Consider the following 17,169-nt stretch of genomic DNA (forward strand, 5'->3'; position numbering starts at 1 on the left):
GGCAGAGTTATTGAACCAGACTAGTCCAGGAAATTTCAAGCTGTACAGTGCACTAATTTAGAGCGTGATTTGCTCTTGCTTTGTGTTTACTGATGGAGCACACATTTTCAGGATCACTCATTCATGCTCATGTAATTGTGGGAGGCAACAATCATGATTGTTGTTTAAATGTAATTAATTGCGCATCCCTAATATATATAATATTTAGAGTTTCTCAATCACTGCCATTAAGCATCAGAAACATATTAACTCTTTCTGTGTAAGGCATTTGGTCATCAACAGGTTGCTGCTATTTGAGCATTTAGGATTTGGCAGGTTGGGAAACTGTAATTTCCAGTGAGTGCCAAGCCTCTTCCTTTAATGACTGCGATTATTCAGAAACGAATGTGGCGGTGACCATGACCAGTGTGCCCTCCACCAGTGTACTTTAAACTGTACAATAGCAATTAACCCAGTTTGGCAAAAAATATTTCTTTAACTATCTGTGCACATGGTATTGACTGAAAGGACCCAACTGACCACCATAAAAAGTTGCCTTGAAAGGAGTTTATACTAAAATGCCTGTCAGTTTGAAATACTCAACAAAAGACACAGGTAATGAGTAACAACATTCCAGATTTTTCCAGCCCACTGTCTAGTCAGAAAGTGGAGCCTACACGACTGCCAACACGAGCAATTATTTCACCACTAAGTCATGCCATTTCAGCATCTGCTGCATCAGCTCCTAATAATACATTTCCTTCATTATACAGTAGGAAAACATCTCTCTTTCATGAGCCCACATCTGGACAGAAGCTAAAGAAGCAGAAGCTGGTGGTATCAGTGAACTGCATCTTCTCAGTAGCAAACAACAGACTACACAGAAAAAATAGGTTAGTGAACTAAGTGCAGAACAAAATATTTGTGTCAGGTGGTGGAGAAGAGTGAAAACAGCAAAATACAGTGATGTGATGGATGTCAACTGTTTGTTAACAAGCTCATCACATCAAGTAAAACAGAAAAGATGCTGAGCCCATTCCCCAGAGGTGTCAATTAGTGCAATTTGTCAAAACTGTTCTGTTCATTTGCACAACATGTTCCAAATGGCCACAACAGAAGCTTTCAGTGCCGAAACCTAACCAGCAAGTGAAAATGAAAGTACAGTGGGGCAAAAAAGTATTTAGTCAGCCACCGATTGTGCAAGTTCCCCCACCTAAAATGATGACAGAGGTCAGTAATTTGCACCAGAGGTACACTTCAACTGTGAGAGACAGAATGTGAAAAAAAAATCCATGAATCCACATGGTAGGATTTGTAAAGAATTTATTTGTAAATCAGGGTGGAAAATAAGTATTTGGTCAATAACAAAAATACAACTCAATACTTTGTAACATAACCTTTGTTGGCAATAACAGAGGTCAAACGTTTACTATAGGTCTTTACCAGGTTTGCACACACAGTAGCTGGTATTTTGGCCCATTCCTCCATGCAGATCTTCTCGAGAGCAGTGATGTTTTGGGGCTGTCGCCGAGCAACACGGACTTTCAACTCCCGCCACAGATTTTCTATGGGGTTGAGGTCTGGAGACTGGCTAGGCCACTCCAGGACTTTCAAATGCTTCTTACGGAGCCACTCCTTTGTTGCCCGGGCGGTGTGTTTTGGATCATTGTCATGTTGGAAGACCCAGCCTCGTTTCATCTTCAAAGTTCTCACTGATGGAAGGAGGTTTTGGCTTAAAATCTCACGATACATGGCCCCATTCATTCTGTCCTTAACACGGATCAGTCGTCCTGTCCCCTTGGCAGAAAAACAGCCCCATAGCATGATGTTTCCACCCCCATGCTTCACAGTAGGTATGGTGTTCTTGGGATGCAACTCAGTATTCTTCTTCCTCCAAACACGACGAGTTGAGTTTATACCAAAAAGTTCTACTTTGGTTTCATCTGACCACATGACATTCTCCCAATCCTCTGCTGTATCATCCATGTGCTCTCTGGCAAACTTCAGACGGGCCTGGACATGCACTGGCTTCAGCAGCGGAACACGTCTGGCACTGCGGGATTTGATTCCCTGCCGTTGTAGTGTGTTACTGATGGTGACCTTTGTTACTTTGGTCCCAGCTCTCTGCAGGTCATTCACCAGGTCCCCCCGTGTGGTTCTGGGATCTTTGCTCACCGTTCTCATGATCATTTTGACCCCACGGGATGAGATCTTGCGTGGAGCCCCAGATCGAGGGAGATTATCAGTGGTCTTGTATGTCTTCCATTTTCTGATGATTGCTCCCACAGTTGATTTTTTCACACCAAGCTGCTTGCCTATTGTAGATTCACTCTTCCCAGTCTGGTGCAGGTCTACAATACTTTTCCTGGTGTCCTTCGAAAGCTCTTTGGTCTTGGCCATGGCGGAGTTTGGAGTCTGACTGTTTGAGGCTGTGGACAGGTGTCTTTTATACAGATGATGAGTTCAAACAGGTGCCATTCATACAGGTAACGAGTGGGGGACAGAAAAGCTTCTTACAGAAGACGTTACAGGTCTGTGAGAGCCAGAGATTTTCCTTGTTTGAGGTGACCAAATACTTATTTTCCACCCTAATTTACGAATAAATTCTTTACAAATCCTACCATGTGGATTCATGGATTTTTTTTTCACATTCTGTCTCTCACAGTTGAAGTGTACCTCTGGTGCAAATTACTGACCTCTGTCATCATTTTAGGTGGGGGAACTTGCACAATCGGTGGCTGACTAAATACTTTTTTGCCCCACTGTAAGAAGTGAGAGGAAAACTTCAGAGTACAAAAAACAATGGTCCCAGCATGACATGGAACTACAGCTTCCTGGCCCATAAACCTGCAAAATGTCACCACCTCTCTTCTTCCAATCTGATGTAGACATTGTTGGTCTCTAACATGGAATTGTTATTTGTCATTGTCAAATACTGCCATGGCCAGTGTGCATGCATGTTGACATTGCATGCAACAATCATCTGACAAAGCTGTTATATTACGTGATGAGTTCAAATGTATTGATGAATCCCAAAAATTGTTTTTCACAGCACACACTCACCTAAGGAACCATATACCAACAGTAAACAGAAGGCAAATACGATGTTTCACATCGGTTGCATGAGCTAAAAAAATTATTAACAGCAAATCATTAGCAACAATATCAGTGCATTAAAACTGGAGTTATTGGACTTGACCCGACAAAGACCTGTGAATGAACACAAATAGTCAAAAAAATAGTCTCAGTCCGAGGGGAACCTGCACATATCCAAACCAACCTGATAGAGCAATGAATTTTTAACCAGGGATGGCGGTAAAGAGACTCAAACATTAATTCAAAAAATCTAAAGTTATCATAGTTAATATTAGGTATGTCATTGGGTATGGTATACCTGTGCTGCAACACATGCTTTATCCATTTTCTTGCAGAATTTGATATTACATTGTTAATATGAAGCATTAATATGAAGTGTAGCATCCATATAAGCTTGTTGTCATCTGTGTCTGTACCAGAAATTTCTGTAACTTTTGATATATCCACTACTCTATCCATGTCTATAATTACTAAACCCCCACACACAAGCAACACTGACATACAGTGATTACTTCTTCTTCTTTTTTTATGTTTATTTATAAGATTTTAAGTTCAAAGTTACATAACGTCACACCAGACAAAGGACATAAGATTCAAAAACAATAACTTAAGCACAGAAAAAAAAAAGAAAAAACAGAAACCAAACACAAAAAAAACCCCAAACAGGAAAACAGGAAAGAAAAGGAAAAAAATAAAAAAATAAATAAATAAATAAAAATACACCAGTTAGCCAGTACAAATCAAAAGTTCAAAAGAAACACCATTGTCCAAAGAAGATGATCTTCTGTGTGAGTTTAGACAGGGCAACAGAGAGTTCACCAAGACCAGAAGATGTGGGAAAGATGTGTCCAGGAAGCACTCAGGGTCCGGCAGAAGTGCAGTTTCACAAAAACACAAAGTGCAGTCAAATGGGTTAAAGTTTATGTTATATTCCCATTAATATGATTGAGAAAAGGGCCCCAGATTTCAACAAACTTAAAATGGGTGTCAGCCAAATGATAACGAACCTCTTCAATATACAAACAAGCAATCATCTCCAAACCCAGCCAAACCCTGAACAATGGAGGAGATGGTGATTTCCAGGCTCTAAGAATAAGTCTTTTAGCTACAATCATGCCAAACATTAAGGCTTTCTGAAGAGGACGTCTGAGTGCCAATGAGGTTAGGGAGCAGCCTAGCACTGCAAGTACACCATCCGGCTCTAATTTAAAGTCATAAATCCGGTTATGTACAGGGAGTGCAGAATTATTAGGCAAGTTGTATTTTTGAGGAATAATTTTATTATTGAATAACAACCATGTTCTCAATGAACCCAAAAAACTCATTAATATCAAAGCTGAATGTTTTTGGAAGTAGTTTTTAGTTTTAGCTATTTTAGGGGGATATCTGTGTGTGCAGGTGACTATTACTGTGCATAATTATTAGGCAACTTAACAAAAAACAAATATATACCCATTTCAATTATTTATTTTTACCAGTGAAACCAATATAACATCTCCACATTCACAAATATACAAAACAAAAACAAAACAAAAACATATCAGCGACCAATATAGCCACCTTTCTTTGCAAGGACACTCAAAAGCCTGCCATCCATGGATTCTGTCAGTGTTTTGATCTGTTCACCATCAACATTGCGTGCAGCAGCAACCACAGCCTCCCAGACACTGTTCAGAGAGGTGTACTGTTTTCCCTCCTTGTGAATCTCACATTTGATGATGGACCACAGGTTCTCAATGGGGTTCAGATCAGGTGAACAAGGAGGCCATGTCATTAGTTTTTCTTCTTTTATACACGCCACGCTGTGGAGTACTTGGACGTGTGTGATGGAGCATTGTCCTGCATGAAAATCATGTTTTTCTTGAAGGATGCAGACTTCTTCCTGTACCACTGCTTGAAGAAGGTGTCTTCCAGAAACTGGCAGTAGGACTGGGAGTTGAGCTTGACTCCATCCTCAACCCGAAAAGGCCCCACAAGCTCATCTTTGATGATACCAGCCCAAACCAGTACTCCACCTCCACCTTGCTGGCGTCTGAGTCGGACTGGAGCTCTCTGCCCTTTACCAATCCAGTCACGGGCCCATCCATCTGGCCCATCAAGACTCACTCTCATTTCATCAGTCCATAAAACCTTAGAAAAACCAGTCTTGAGATATTTCTTGGCCCAGTCTTGACGTTTCAGCTTGTGTGTCTTGTTCAGTGGTGGTCATCTTTCAGCCTTTCTTACCTTGGCCATGTCTCTGAGTATTGCACACCTTGTGTTTTTGGGCACTCCAGTGATGTTGCAGCTCTGAAAAATGGCCAAACTGGTGGCAAGTGGCATCTTGGCAGCCGCACGCTTGACTTTTCTCAGTTCATGGGCAGTTACTTGGCGCCTTGGTTTTTCCACACGCTTCTTGCGACCCTGTTGACTGTTTTGAATGAAACGCTTGATTGTTCGATAATCACGCTTCAGAAGCTTTGCAATTTTGAGACTGCTGCATCCCTCTGCAAGATATCTCACTATTTTTGACTTTTCTGAGCCTGTCAAGTCCTTCTTTTGACCCATTTTGCCAAAGGAAAGGATGTTGCCTAATAATTATGCACACCTGATATAGGGTATTGATGTCATTAGACCACACCCCTTCTCATTACAGAGATGCACATCACCTAATATGCTTAATCGGTAGTAGGCTTTCGAGCCTATACAGCTTGGAGTAAGACAACATGCATGAAGAGGATGATGTGGACAAAATACTCATTTGCCTAATAATTCTGCACTCCCTGTATATTAAATATCTCTGCCCAGAAACTCCTGAGTGTGGGGCAAGACCAGAAAAGGTGACCAAGGGTTCCATCCATTGCTTTGCATCTGTCACACAAAGACGAAATACACGGAAAAATGCTGCATAGCTTTGTTTTAGAAAAATGCAAACGATGAAGGACCTTGAATACAGTGATTACTTCTAACACTGGGACACTGCTTTCTTCTTTTATACCATAAGAGATAGACAGCACATGACAGCTTGTCCATAATTTATCAGACATACCAAGCAGGCAGGTAAAAGCATCATCATTTTTGTTTTGTTAAATTACTAATTTAATACTGATGTGAATGAACTGATTGCAACTGCTTCTGGAGGAAATCAATCTGATTTCTGACTATACAGACCACCAGCTGGCTCCTACAATTAAGGCAGGGTGAAGCACAATGCCTGTTCCTTAGTTAGGGTAGGGGCTGTTCTGAGAGTGTGGACACTGACTGTTCAATATATTTAATAAAAGGCCATGGCAGGCCCATATATCAGCTTATCTCCTCTAACCCTTAGAGTGTGTGTAATATGTGCCAGAATATTTCTGTGCATACCAAGAACTCCAAAGCATCATACCAATTGTGCACTTATTCAAGAAGACTGAACAATGAATAGACCTATTTAAAACAGCAGTGTGACCAGGGTCAGTGTTAGTATAATCATATTCCTATCAGTAGTCTGGAATCATTTCAGTGAAACATGATGGCCATTAAGACTGTAGGGCTGGATCTTCAAGACAAGACTGACCCTAATCAGCTTGCTAATTTTGAGATCTAAAACATCACGATTTCCAACTCAGATTGAAGTTCCCTGTCTAATTATCACTCTCGCACAGCACAATTAAGTGACTTGGGTCAATGAATATACAAATGTTACATATGATTCATTTACCAACCCAGAAATGTCTAATGGAATCATATTCTACAGTGTTCAGTAATGGCTCTCATTTAAACCCAATGGTTTATATGTGGCTGTGGGCAGGTCAAACAGCTCTTTGATAGTGGGTAATACGCAATGTACTAATGCTTCATAGATAATTAAATTATGCACTGCGGTGCTTTGAGATATGTGTTAGCATAGCTAACATTCATGCTAACATGATAACAAACAACAATTCTAATATGTTGAATTTCGGAAGGAATAACAATAAACATTTTAGACAACTTAAAATTCATCCTCCAGAATATCCACATGTTCCAGATGAGGTGTTAAAATATTTTATTCTGGGCTGACCAACTGAAATCTTCCAGTATTTTGCAGACATCCCAGTGTATTCTGTTCATCTGGACATTGTGTTTTCAGTAGAGAAAATGTTTCATCCTTCCTTCCTTACCCAGATGACTGAGAATGCATCAAACTGTTTTACTGACACATTCACCGTTCCCAGATGATGAACGGGAATTCATGGGTCAGAATGGGGGATTTTTCTTAGACATTGATGACGTAAAACCCCATTTGGCTGGTGATGCTAACATCTTCACTCCTCCAGAAATGTAGCTTTTTTACTCCCTCTACACAAACTTTTTTTTTAGGTCCTCCCATTGTGCAGATAAATGATTGTAATTGATGACTGTAGAGTAATGCAATGAATTGCTAGAGATATTATGTTTACAGTAACATACTGCTTTGCAACACATTATACCCAACAGTGCTTCTGATTAACATTAAATAAATAAACATTAGTAACCATATTGTCTCAAAAGGGAAATAAAAAATATCAACATCATCATTGTATGGCTGCTCACATTACAGTAACTATTAACATTTACCAGGATCCTGGCAACAGGATTAATGTTAGAGGTGGAGGGATAGGATAGGTTTAGTCTTTTTTATTTATTTTCTACCAATTTAGCGCACCAAAATATAAACCGTATAGCAGAAGAACTATAATGTTAAAATGCACGTGTAAGACTTGACATTTAAAATTAGGCATTTTCCAAAATATTCTGATTTAACATATTGCTAAGTTTCAATAAGGAGGTTTGACTATGTACATGTAAACCCTCTGAGTCAAAAATTCAGGCTCCAGACTGCTCAAAACACTATGTGTCAGACAGTTTTCTGCCCCTGGCTCTGTATGATGTCAGACATAGTTCAAGGGGCACAGTCAGAAGAAAGTTACCTTTAAGGTAGGAGACAATGAACTGAGGGGCTGGACCAAGGCACACTATAAGAGCAATAACAATGACATTAAAAAGTGAATAATGTAAACCTCCTTTAGTGTTAAAGAACACAAATACTGATAATACCTGATAATTGGCAGAAGAAGTCCACTTTAACTGACTAAATTTAGCTCTTTCGAATATACACTCAACAAAAATATAAACGCAACACCTTTGTTACTGCTCCCATTCCCCATGGGATGGACGTAGAGACCTAAAATTCATTCCAGATACACAATATAACCATCCCTCCCAAACAGTGGTCACAAATCAGTCCAAATGTGTGGTAGTGGGCACATCTGCCATATTGAGATAATCCATCCCACCTCACAGGTGTGCCACATCAGGATGCTGATCTGACATTATGAGTAGTGCACAGGTGTACCTCAGACTGCCCACAACAAAAGGCCACCCTGGAATGTGCAGTTTTTTGCGCTATTGGGGGTCTGGGGACCCAGAACCGGTCAGTATCTGGTGTGACCACCATTTGCCTCATGCAGTGCAACACATCGTCGCATGGAGTCTATCAGATTGTCAATTGTGGCCTGTGGAATGTTGGTCCACTCCACTTCAATGGCTGTGCGAGGTTGTTGGATATTCGTGGGAACTGGTACACGCTGTCGTATACGCCGGTCAAGCACATCCCGAACATGCTCAATGGGTGACATGTCCGGTGAGTATGCTGGCCATGCAAGAACTGGGACATTCTCAGCTGCCATCTGCCCTGAACAATGTGAACCATGATTCATCCGTGAAGCGCACACCTCTCCAACGTGCCAGACGCCATCGGATGTGAGCATTTGCCCACACAAGTCTGTTACGGCGACGAGCTGGAGTCAGGTCAAGACCCCGATGAGGACGACGGGCATGCAGTTGAGCGTCCCTGAGACGGTTTCTGACAGTTTGTGCAGAAATTGTTTGGTTGTGCAAACCAATTGTTCCAGCAGCTGTCTGGGTGGCTGGTCTCAGACGATCTTGGAGGTGAACCTGCTGTATGTGGAGGTCCTGGGCTGGTGTGGTTACATGAGGTCTGCGGTTGTGAGGCCGGTTGGATGTGCTGCCATATTCTCTGAAACGCCTGTGGAGACGGCTTATGGTTGAGAAATGAACATTCAATGCACGGGCGACAGATCTGGTTGACATTCCTGCTGTCAGCATGCCAGTTGCACGCTCCCTCATTGCTTGTGGCATCTGTGGCATTCTGCTGTGAGACAAAACTGCACATTCCAGGGTGGCCTTTTGTTGTGGGCAGTCTGGGGTACACCTGTGCACTACTCATGATGTCAGATCAGCATCCTGATGTGGCACACCTGTGAGGTGGGATGGATTATCTCAATATGGCAGATGTGCCCACTACCACACATTTGGACTGATTTGTGACCACTGTTTGGGAGGGATGGTTATAGTGTGTATCTGGAATGAATTTTAGGTCTCTACGTCCATCCCATGGGGAATGGGAGCAGTAACAAAGGTGTTGCGTTTATATTTTTGTTGAGTGTATTTTAGGTATTTAACTTCATTTAATCAAGGAGAGCACAATGTTACATGATAAAACAATGCAACCATTATTTTGTACAAAGGTTATGCAAAGGAGATGCATGTGTCATGGTCCGCCAGTCCTCGCTGGTCGACCTGCCATGTCTGCGTTGTTTTTTGGTGTTGGAATGAAACCATCTGTTAATACTGCTTTCTGAACCCTTGCCTGTTTTAGCATTAAATGGTGCCAAGCTCACAGAAATCACCCATCACACTCAGGCCATTCAACTTTTCTTATCAGGTAACCATGTTGTGAAATTACTTTCTTTCTGTTTGACACAAACAACACACACAGTCCCCAGATAGACTGGTCAAAGGGATGTATTGCTGGATGGAGCCTGTGGTGCCATGAGAACTGTCTGCTCCCTGGTGCTTCGCTTCCCACTATTCACCTGAACTTTTTCAGGGGACCATTATGTTCACTAAGCTGGATCTAAGGAATGCTTACCATTTGGTCAAGATAAGGGTGGGAGACGAATGGGAGCCTTCAATACTCACCTCTGACATTTCAAGTACTTGTATTGTAGAAGTATTGAAGAATATCATTAACCACAGAACATGAGACTCATATCCGCTAAGTCCTGCAGCGCCTGTTGTAGAACCAGCTGTTCGTCAAAGGAGAGGAATGTGAGTTTAAAGTTCAGTCTGTCTCTTTTTTGGGGTATATTGTGGAGCAAGGTCAGCTTTGGGCTGATCTGGCCAAGATTACGGCCGTTGTGGAATGGCTTCGCCAATTTCTACAGACATTATATTTGAGACTTAAGTCTAATTGTTCTGCCTTTGACATACTTGGCCTCTCCCAGCGGCGCAACAAGCCTTTGACCAACTCAAACAGAGATTCGCCTCCGCACCTATTTTGGTTCAGCCTGACCTCTCTCAACCATTTGTTGGAGGTGAACTTACAGACCCAGTTCATGGAATGTGAAGTCAGATGCGCTTTCCCGGCAATTCTCCTCTCCAGTTGAGGCCTCTGAGAAGGATGACGCTATCCTACCCTCTGTCTGCATCACTGGATCCCTCACGTAGGAAATTGAGTCACTGATTAGGGATGCAAAGCGGGAGGAACCAGACCCTGGGACTGATCCACTGAATTGGCTACATGTACCCTCTGCAGTTCGCAGCAAGGTAATTCAGTGGGCCCATTCAGCTAAGTTTTCATGCAGTCCTGGTAAGAACCACACAGTGTCATTTATGCAACGCTTGTTTTGGTGGCCGTCATTGGCACAGACATCCAGGACTTTGTCTCTGCTTGTTCCACCTGTGTGCAGTACAAGGTGTCCAACTCCGCTCCTGCTGGATTCCTATTCTAAGGTTGCCCTGGTCTCACATTGTACTGGACTTCATCACTGGATTGCCTCTGTCCTCAGGTAATACTTGTAGATCAATTCTCTAAAGCTGCACACCTCATTGCACTGCCCAAGTTACCCACAGCCTTAGAGACGGCAAAGCTGTTAACCAATCATGTTTTTCGCCTGCACGGCATTCCCCAAGATATTATGTCTGATTGGGGTCCTCACTTTACTTCTCGGGTTTAGAGGGAGTTTTGTTCCGAACTGGGTGCCCAAATGACACTTTCCTAGGGGTTTCATCCCCAAACCAAGAGTCAGGCAGAGAGGGCCAACCAGGAGTTGGAGGCCACGTGGCTTCGTCTAACCAGTCTCACCGAAGTTCACCACTTGCATGGGTAGAATATTCCCACAACTTGATGACCTACTCTGCCACTGGCCTGTCACCATCTGAAGCATTGTTGGGGTATCACCCTCCACTTCTGTCCGTCACAGAAGGGGAGCACGAAGTTCCCTTGGTCCAGCATCACCTTCGTCGCTGCCAACACCTGTGGAGGTCTACCCAGGCAGCTTTCCTCAGGATCAGTGAGCAAAACAAAAAACTGGCTGACTGTCACAGGACTGTTCCTCCTCCATATACACAAGGTCAGAAAGTGTGGTTGTCTACTAAAAATGTCCCTTTACGTAGCGAGTCCAAAAAGCTTGCTCCTCACTTTATTGGACCTTTTGACATTACGACTATGATTAATCCTGTGACTGCTCGGTTGACCTTAATACGAAATATGAAGATCCATAACATCTTTCATTTCTCTCAACTGAAGCGTGTCCGGTTCAGTTCGTTGGATCGTTGAGGAATGCAGTCAGTTCTCCAGGTCGTTAGGTGAAAGTGTTTCTGTCGGCCAGTTGTTTTGGAGTGTACTTACTGCAGCATCCTTTGTTTATAGGAGGACTGCAGAAATGTGTGGAGGAAGCTGGACACTGTACGCAGACACAGAAGGGAGCAGAATATTCACCAGGGAAGTCATGGCATGGGCGCTGGGAACGGGCACACGATGAGAGCATGCACTGTGGATTATTTGCGCCATTGTTGTTGTTTCACTGTAAATAAACACACGGTGTTCAACTCAGGAAGTCCTGTGTTTGGGTCCTGCTTTTGCCAACGTGACAAATAGCGTGTTATCCAGCCGCAGCAAAGAGGGCTGGTTTACATCAGTGTCCACAGATTTGTTTTTGTTTCAGCCATTGTTTCACTTGGGAATTAAAAACTAGGATCTATTAACATTTTTATTGCAGATGGTGAACTGTTCAAAATCTGAGGACCTTTGAATGAGAATGAGGACTGACCAAATAATGTTTTGTATTTTGGTAGTTTGCAGTCCTCGTGTGCTGCTGGCTTTTAGAATCGTTTTGCTCACACAGTGCTTTCATAGAAGGCAATTCAGATACAGTTTTATTTAGTTGTAACTTGTAAATTTTATCTTTATAACCTCAAAGATTGAGCTTTTTTATAAACATACTTCCTGATTAGTTCTGATTAGACCTTTCAGAATAGAATTTACAAATTACATGTACAATTCAGGGTTTATTTCTACTTGTATTTAACATTTAGTGTTCTCACTAGAAAAAACAACAACAACAAAGAAATACATCTTTAAACAATGTGGAGAATCTAATAACTTTAAGTGTCCTCTAGTGTATTCTGCATAATCCATCAAACTCTACACTTTTAAACATTTATCTTACCATTTCATCTGTCAGGTTTACTGATAGCTATGAACAATAAAAGTCATTTGTTTGCCTGATCTGTCAGTTTGTTTAAACCCCTCTATTTTTTCTGAGTGTACAGTCCAGAATTTGAAATACATGAACTGTACGGCAAAAAAAAAAATCAAAAAAAAAAATCCATGTATATCAATATACAGAAACACACACACACTAGTATCCTACAGCTATGCCAGATTAAGCCCTAAAATAGCTTAATGCAGCACTTTGTAGAGTTCCAAAGCCCCATGGCTACAAATGATATCTGGCTTTTAATATGAGATTAAAGTAAAAGGAAGTTTTGCAGATACCATGAAGAGAACAAAGTGGCTGCTGGTTTTCTTGCAAGCTTTTTGATGTGAATACTTGGAGATACAGACATGCTGCCATGTGGATTTGTATAACAGGATCAAAGGGAAGAATGAAAATCAAAAGGCAGTGTGTTTTGAGGTTCAGCATTTGACAGTAACCTCTTCAGAGAAGAAAAGGAGGAAGAATTCAAAATCAGTTTCTCTCTGGTGAGAAAGTGACTCTGCTTCATCCCCTCTCTTTATTGTCACCTCTCTAGCTGACACAGGGAAACTTAAAGATTGCTCATGTGCGTTTACTAAAGCCTCCTCCCTCGTCCCTAGTCTGATCTCAGACCATTCCATCAGCACCGCCTGAGAAAGGTAGAGGGGGAAAAACACCTCTGGGCAGTGAAATTGCCTTGTCACCCAAAAAGGAGTCATTATTGAGATAAATCACCCCATTCTATTCCATAACTAAACTCTGCCCCAGCTTACCTCGCAATGGCACCTGCCATCCAAGCTGAACCGTCACATGTACTCTGCAGAATCTAGGAGGCAGGATTTTATACTGCCTCTGGTTTGTTTGCTTTGACAGTGTAATCTCCAGAAAAAAAGTCACTGAACCCATAATTCTCAAAGCTAATACACTGCGTTTAAGACTGAGTGCAAAATATGTTGCAGGAAACACTGTGTAAATGCTGTTATACTTGACACAGAGAAGACACTGACAAATACCGGTAACTATGTGCAAATGCAGAAATGTCCCTTGTGTCAGATTTATGAAACAAATGCACAATCCTGATTTCAGCACTCACATTCTTAAAGTCATGCCATGACTGCAATGGCTTTATTTGCATGCAAATGAAGAAAACACCTTCATCAATCTGACAACACATGCACAGCATCTTAAAAAAAACAACCCTGCAGAGTGATAAACGACAACCAAACACAGAAAGTGCTGCAAGTTCAGACAACATAGCTAAACAGCAAAATGCAAATACAAAAGTACAACCAAATATAGGCTGTCTAAAAGTGGTGTAAAAGACCAAATAATATATTTATAAAACACTTTTCAGGAAAATTAAACGATTATGAAAACACAGACGGGTAATGAACTCAAATTGAATGTTCTTCAGGAGCGGAACAGTTCAATTCAATTTAGTTTCATTTATCTGGCATCAAATCACAACAACAGCTGCCTCAAGGATAGGGATGGGTACCGGTATCCGGTGCCATGATGGCACCGGTTCTGACATAAACGGTAGTAACCAGACCGAAAAGCAGCGCACATTTCGGTGCTTTATTTCCTGAGATTGTTAGGTGTGGCTGTGTGCAGGCAGGAATAGGACCCAAGGTGCAGACTCCGGAGAAAGAACTTAAACCAAAACAGCTTTAATGCTGAACGCAAACATAACATAACTGGAAAAACTCAAAAAAATAAACTAACACCAGCAGCTTGACAAAACACACAGCAAAGTAAACGGTAGATCGCGACACAGAGAAACACTGGGCTTAAATACACAGAGGGAGCAATCAGGGAATGGGTAACAGGAGGGAAACACAGCTGGGGCAAATCAGGCCTAACGAGACAAGAGGAAGCAAAACCAGACACATTAACATCAGACATGGACTTTCAAAGTAAAACAGGAAACATAACACAGACTCACAGGCAGGCACTATAACAAAGGGAACAGAGATGTGGGACCAGGGCAGACAAACACTGACTGAACACGGGGAATTAGGAACTAAGGATACACAGAGACGCGAACTAGACAAGGGGATACAGGTGATAGGGGAGACAGAGCAACTAAAGAAGACAGAGACATAAACCATAAGACAGAACTCAAAGAAGCCAAAGACTAGAAAGTATAAATAATATAATAAACTCAAAAACCCTGGGTCAACGACCCAGGCATCCTAACAGTACCCCCCCCTTAAGGGCTGGCTTCCAGACAGCCCAAACCAAAACACCAAAAAAAAAAAACCCAAAAAACCCCCAAAACAAACAAAAACAACCCAACCAGGGCGGGCGGCGGGGGAAACAGGATGGAGGGCTCGAAACAAAACCAAACAAGGAGCCAGAAACAAAAAAAAAACAAAAAAAAAAAAAACGCAAACAATGGAGCCCAGAAAGCAACATAACAAAACACAGGAACAAAGTCCAAAACAACAGCACTAAGGCCCAGGCATAGTCCAAAAGCAAACAAACAAAAGAGCCCATGAAAGGCGCAGAGGCCCAGGCAACAGTCTCGAAAAAGTTCAGGGAGCCGGCCCGGAGGCTGACGGCACAACAGTCCAAACCCGGGCAGGTCAGGGGGGCGGCCCGGAGGCTGATGGTCCAAGAGCCCAGAAAACAGGTCAGGAGGCCGGCCAGGCGGAAGGCACCGGCGGCGACGGAGCAGGTCAGGAGGCCGACCGGGCGGGAGGCACCGGCGGCGGAGCAGGTCAGGAGGCCGGCCGGGCGGCAGGCACCGGCGGCGGAGCAGGTCAGGAGGCCGGCCGGGCGGGAGGCACCGGCGGCGGAGCAGGTCAGGAGGCACCGACGGCGACGTAGTTCAGGGGGCCGTCCATGACGGCAATGACGTCCAGTCATCGGCCGGACAGGACGTGCAGGACGAGCAGGCCGGACAAGACGTGCAGGACGTGCAGGCCGGACAGGACGTGCAGGCCGGACAGGACGTGCAGGACGTGCAGGAACAGACAGCATGGAGACCTCAGGAGCAGACGAAGCTGAACACTCGGAGGCCGGACCAGGCGGAGCCGCAGACTCGGGGGCCGGACCAGGCGGAGCTGCAGACTCGGGGGCCGGACCAGGCGGAACTGCAGACTCGGGGGCCGGACCAGGCGGAGCTGCAGACTCGGAGGCCGGACCAGGCGGTGGAGCCGGTGGTGGCTGAACGGCCTCGCCAGAACCATCAGCAGACACTGGGACGTGCTGGCTGGGTCCTCCCGGACCCCCAGCTGACGAGGCAAGAGGCTGAACGGGCCCCTCGGATCCTCCAGCAGGAAGAGACGGCTGAAGCGATTCCTCGGACCCTCCAGCAGAGACAGGTGGCTGAACGGGCCCCTCGGACCCTCCAGCGGAGACAGGAAGCAGAACGGGCCCCTCGGACCCTCCAGCGGAGACAGGAAGCAGAACGGGCCCCTCGGGCCCTCCAGCGGAGACAGGAAGCTGAACGGGCTCCCCGGGCCCTCCAGCTGACGTGGCGTGAGGCTGCACGGGCTCCTCGGGCCCTCCAGCTGACGAGGCGTGAGGCTGAACGGATGACCGAAGAGAGGAGCGACAGTGGCGTCGCTTCCTTTTAGACGAGGGAACAGGAACCGGTGGAGAAACGGAGACCTCCTCCTCATCCTCCGACCACACAGCCGCCAGAAAAAAGGCAGGCGAACGGACAGGCGAACAAGGTCCCGGCTGGCGTGAGGAAGGGGAGGAAGCCTGCAGTGGCGATGAGGCAGAGTGTGCGTTGCCCTGCGGCAGCGGTGGGGAAAATGTAGTGAGGGAGAGAGCAAGCTCACTAGCCCTGACTTGCTCTCTCCAGGCAGTTATGGTTTTCCCCAACTCAGTGTCCTTAGCAAACTGGCTAAGCCGGGGATTATGCCGAATGATGGCCTCCACCGCGCTCAGCCCCACTGCCATGGTCCTTAAATCCGGGGACTGGGCGATGCGGTCGAGCAGGCTCACCAGCCGCTCCATCTCGCCGTTGAACTCTGAGAAAAAGGAGTCTGCAGGGTCCATGTTCTGGTCGCGATCTTCTGTTAGGTGTGGCTGTGTGCAGGCAGGAATAGGACCCAAGGTGCAGACTCCGGAGACAGAACTTAAACCAAAACAGCTTTAATGCTGAACGCAAACATAACATAACTGGAAAAACTCAAAAAAATAAACTAACACCAGCAGCTTGACAAAACACACAGCAAAGTAAACGGTAGATCGCGACACAGAGAAACACTGGGCTTAAATACACAGAGGGAGCAATCAGGGAATGGGTAACAGGAGGGAAACACAGCTGGGGCAAATCAGGCCTAACGAGACAAGAGGAAGCAAAACCAGACACATTAACATCAGACATGGACTTTCAAAGTAAAACAGGAAACATAACACAGACTCACAGGCAGGCACTATAACAAAGGGAACAGAGATGTGGGACCAGGGCAGACAAACACTGACTGAACACGGGGAATTAGGAACTAAGGATACACAGAGACGCGAACTAGACAAGGGGATACAGGTGATAGGGGAGACAGAGCAACTAAAGAAGACAGAGACATAA

General features: G+C 44.3%; 1 protein-coding gene across 1 annotated transcript; it reads right to left on the minus strand.

Annotated features, from left to right (window-relative positions):
• Positions 1-770: 770 nt before the first annotated feature.
• On the minus strand, positions 771-16,637 carry LOC146622222 (uncharacterized). The gene is made up of 5 exons (XM_085366786.1): positions 16,164-16,637; positions 15,442-16,082; positions 15,209-15,361; positions 14,887-15,159; positions 771-855 (listed from the first exon to the last, which is right to left on the minus strand). Exons 1-5 carry the CDS (start codon positions 16,635-16,637, stop codon positions 771-773), a joined length of 1,626 nt encoding a protein of 541 aa, XP_085222912.1.
• Between the last annotated feature and the right edge of the window lie 532 nt (positions 16,638-17,169).

This window comes from Diplotaxodon limnothrissa, linkage group LG11 (assembly GCF_057381915.1).
Source record: "Diplotaxodon limnothrissa isolate DT_005_m linkage group LG11, D_limnothrissa_male_GT1.1, whole genome shotgun sequence".
NCBI lineage: Eukaryota > Metazoa > Chordata > Actinopteri > Cichliformes > Cichlidae > Diplotaxodon > Diplotaxodon limnothrissa.

Coding starts and splice junctions, on each gene's coding strand:
- LOC146622222 (XM_085366786.1), bottom strand. CDS start 16,637: ATGGACCCTGCAGACTCCTTTTTCTCAGAGTTCAACGGCGAGATGGAG. Junction 16,083..16,163: donor GCTCCTCTCTTCGGTCATCC/GTTCAGCCTCAC, acceptor GGGCCCGGGGAG/CCCGTTCAGCTTCCTGTCTC. Junction 15,160..15,208: donor CCGGGCCGCCCCCCTGACCT/GCCCGGGTTTGG, acceptor CGGCTCCCTGAA/CTTTTTCGAGACTGTTGCCT.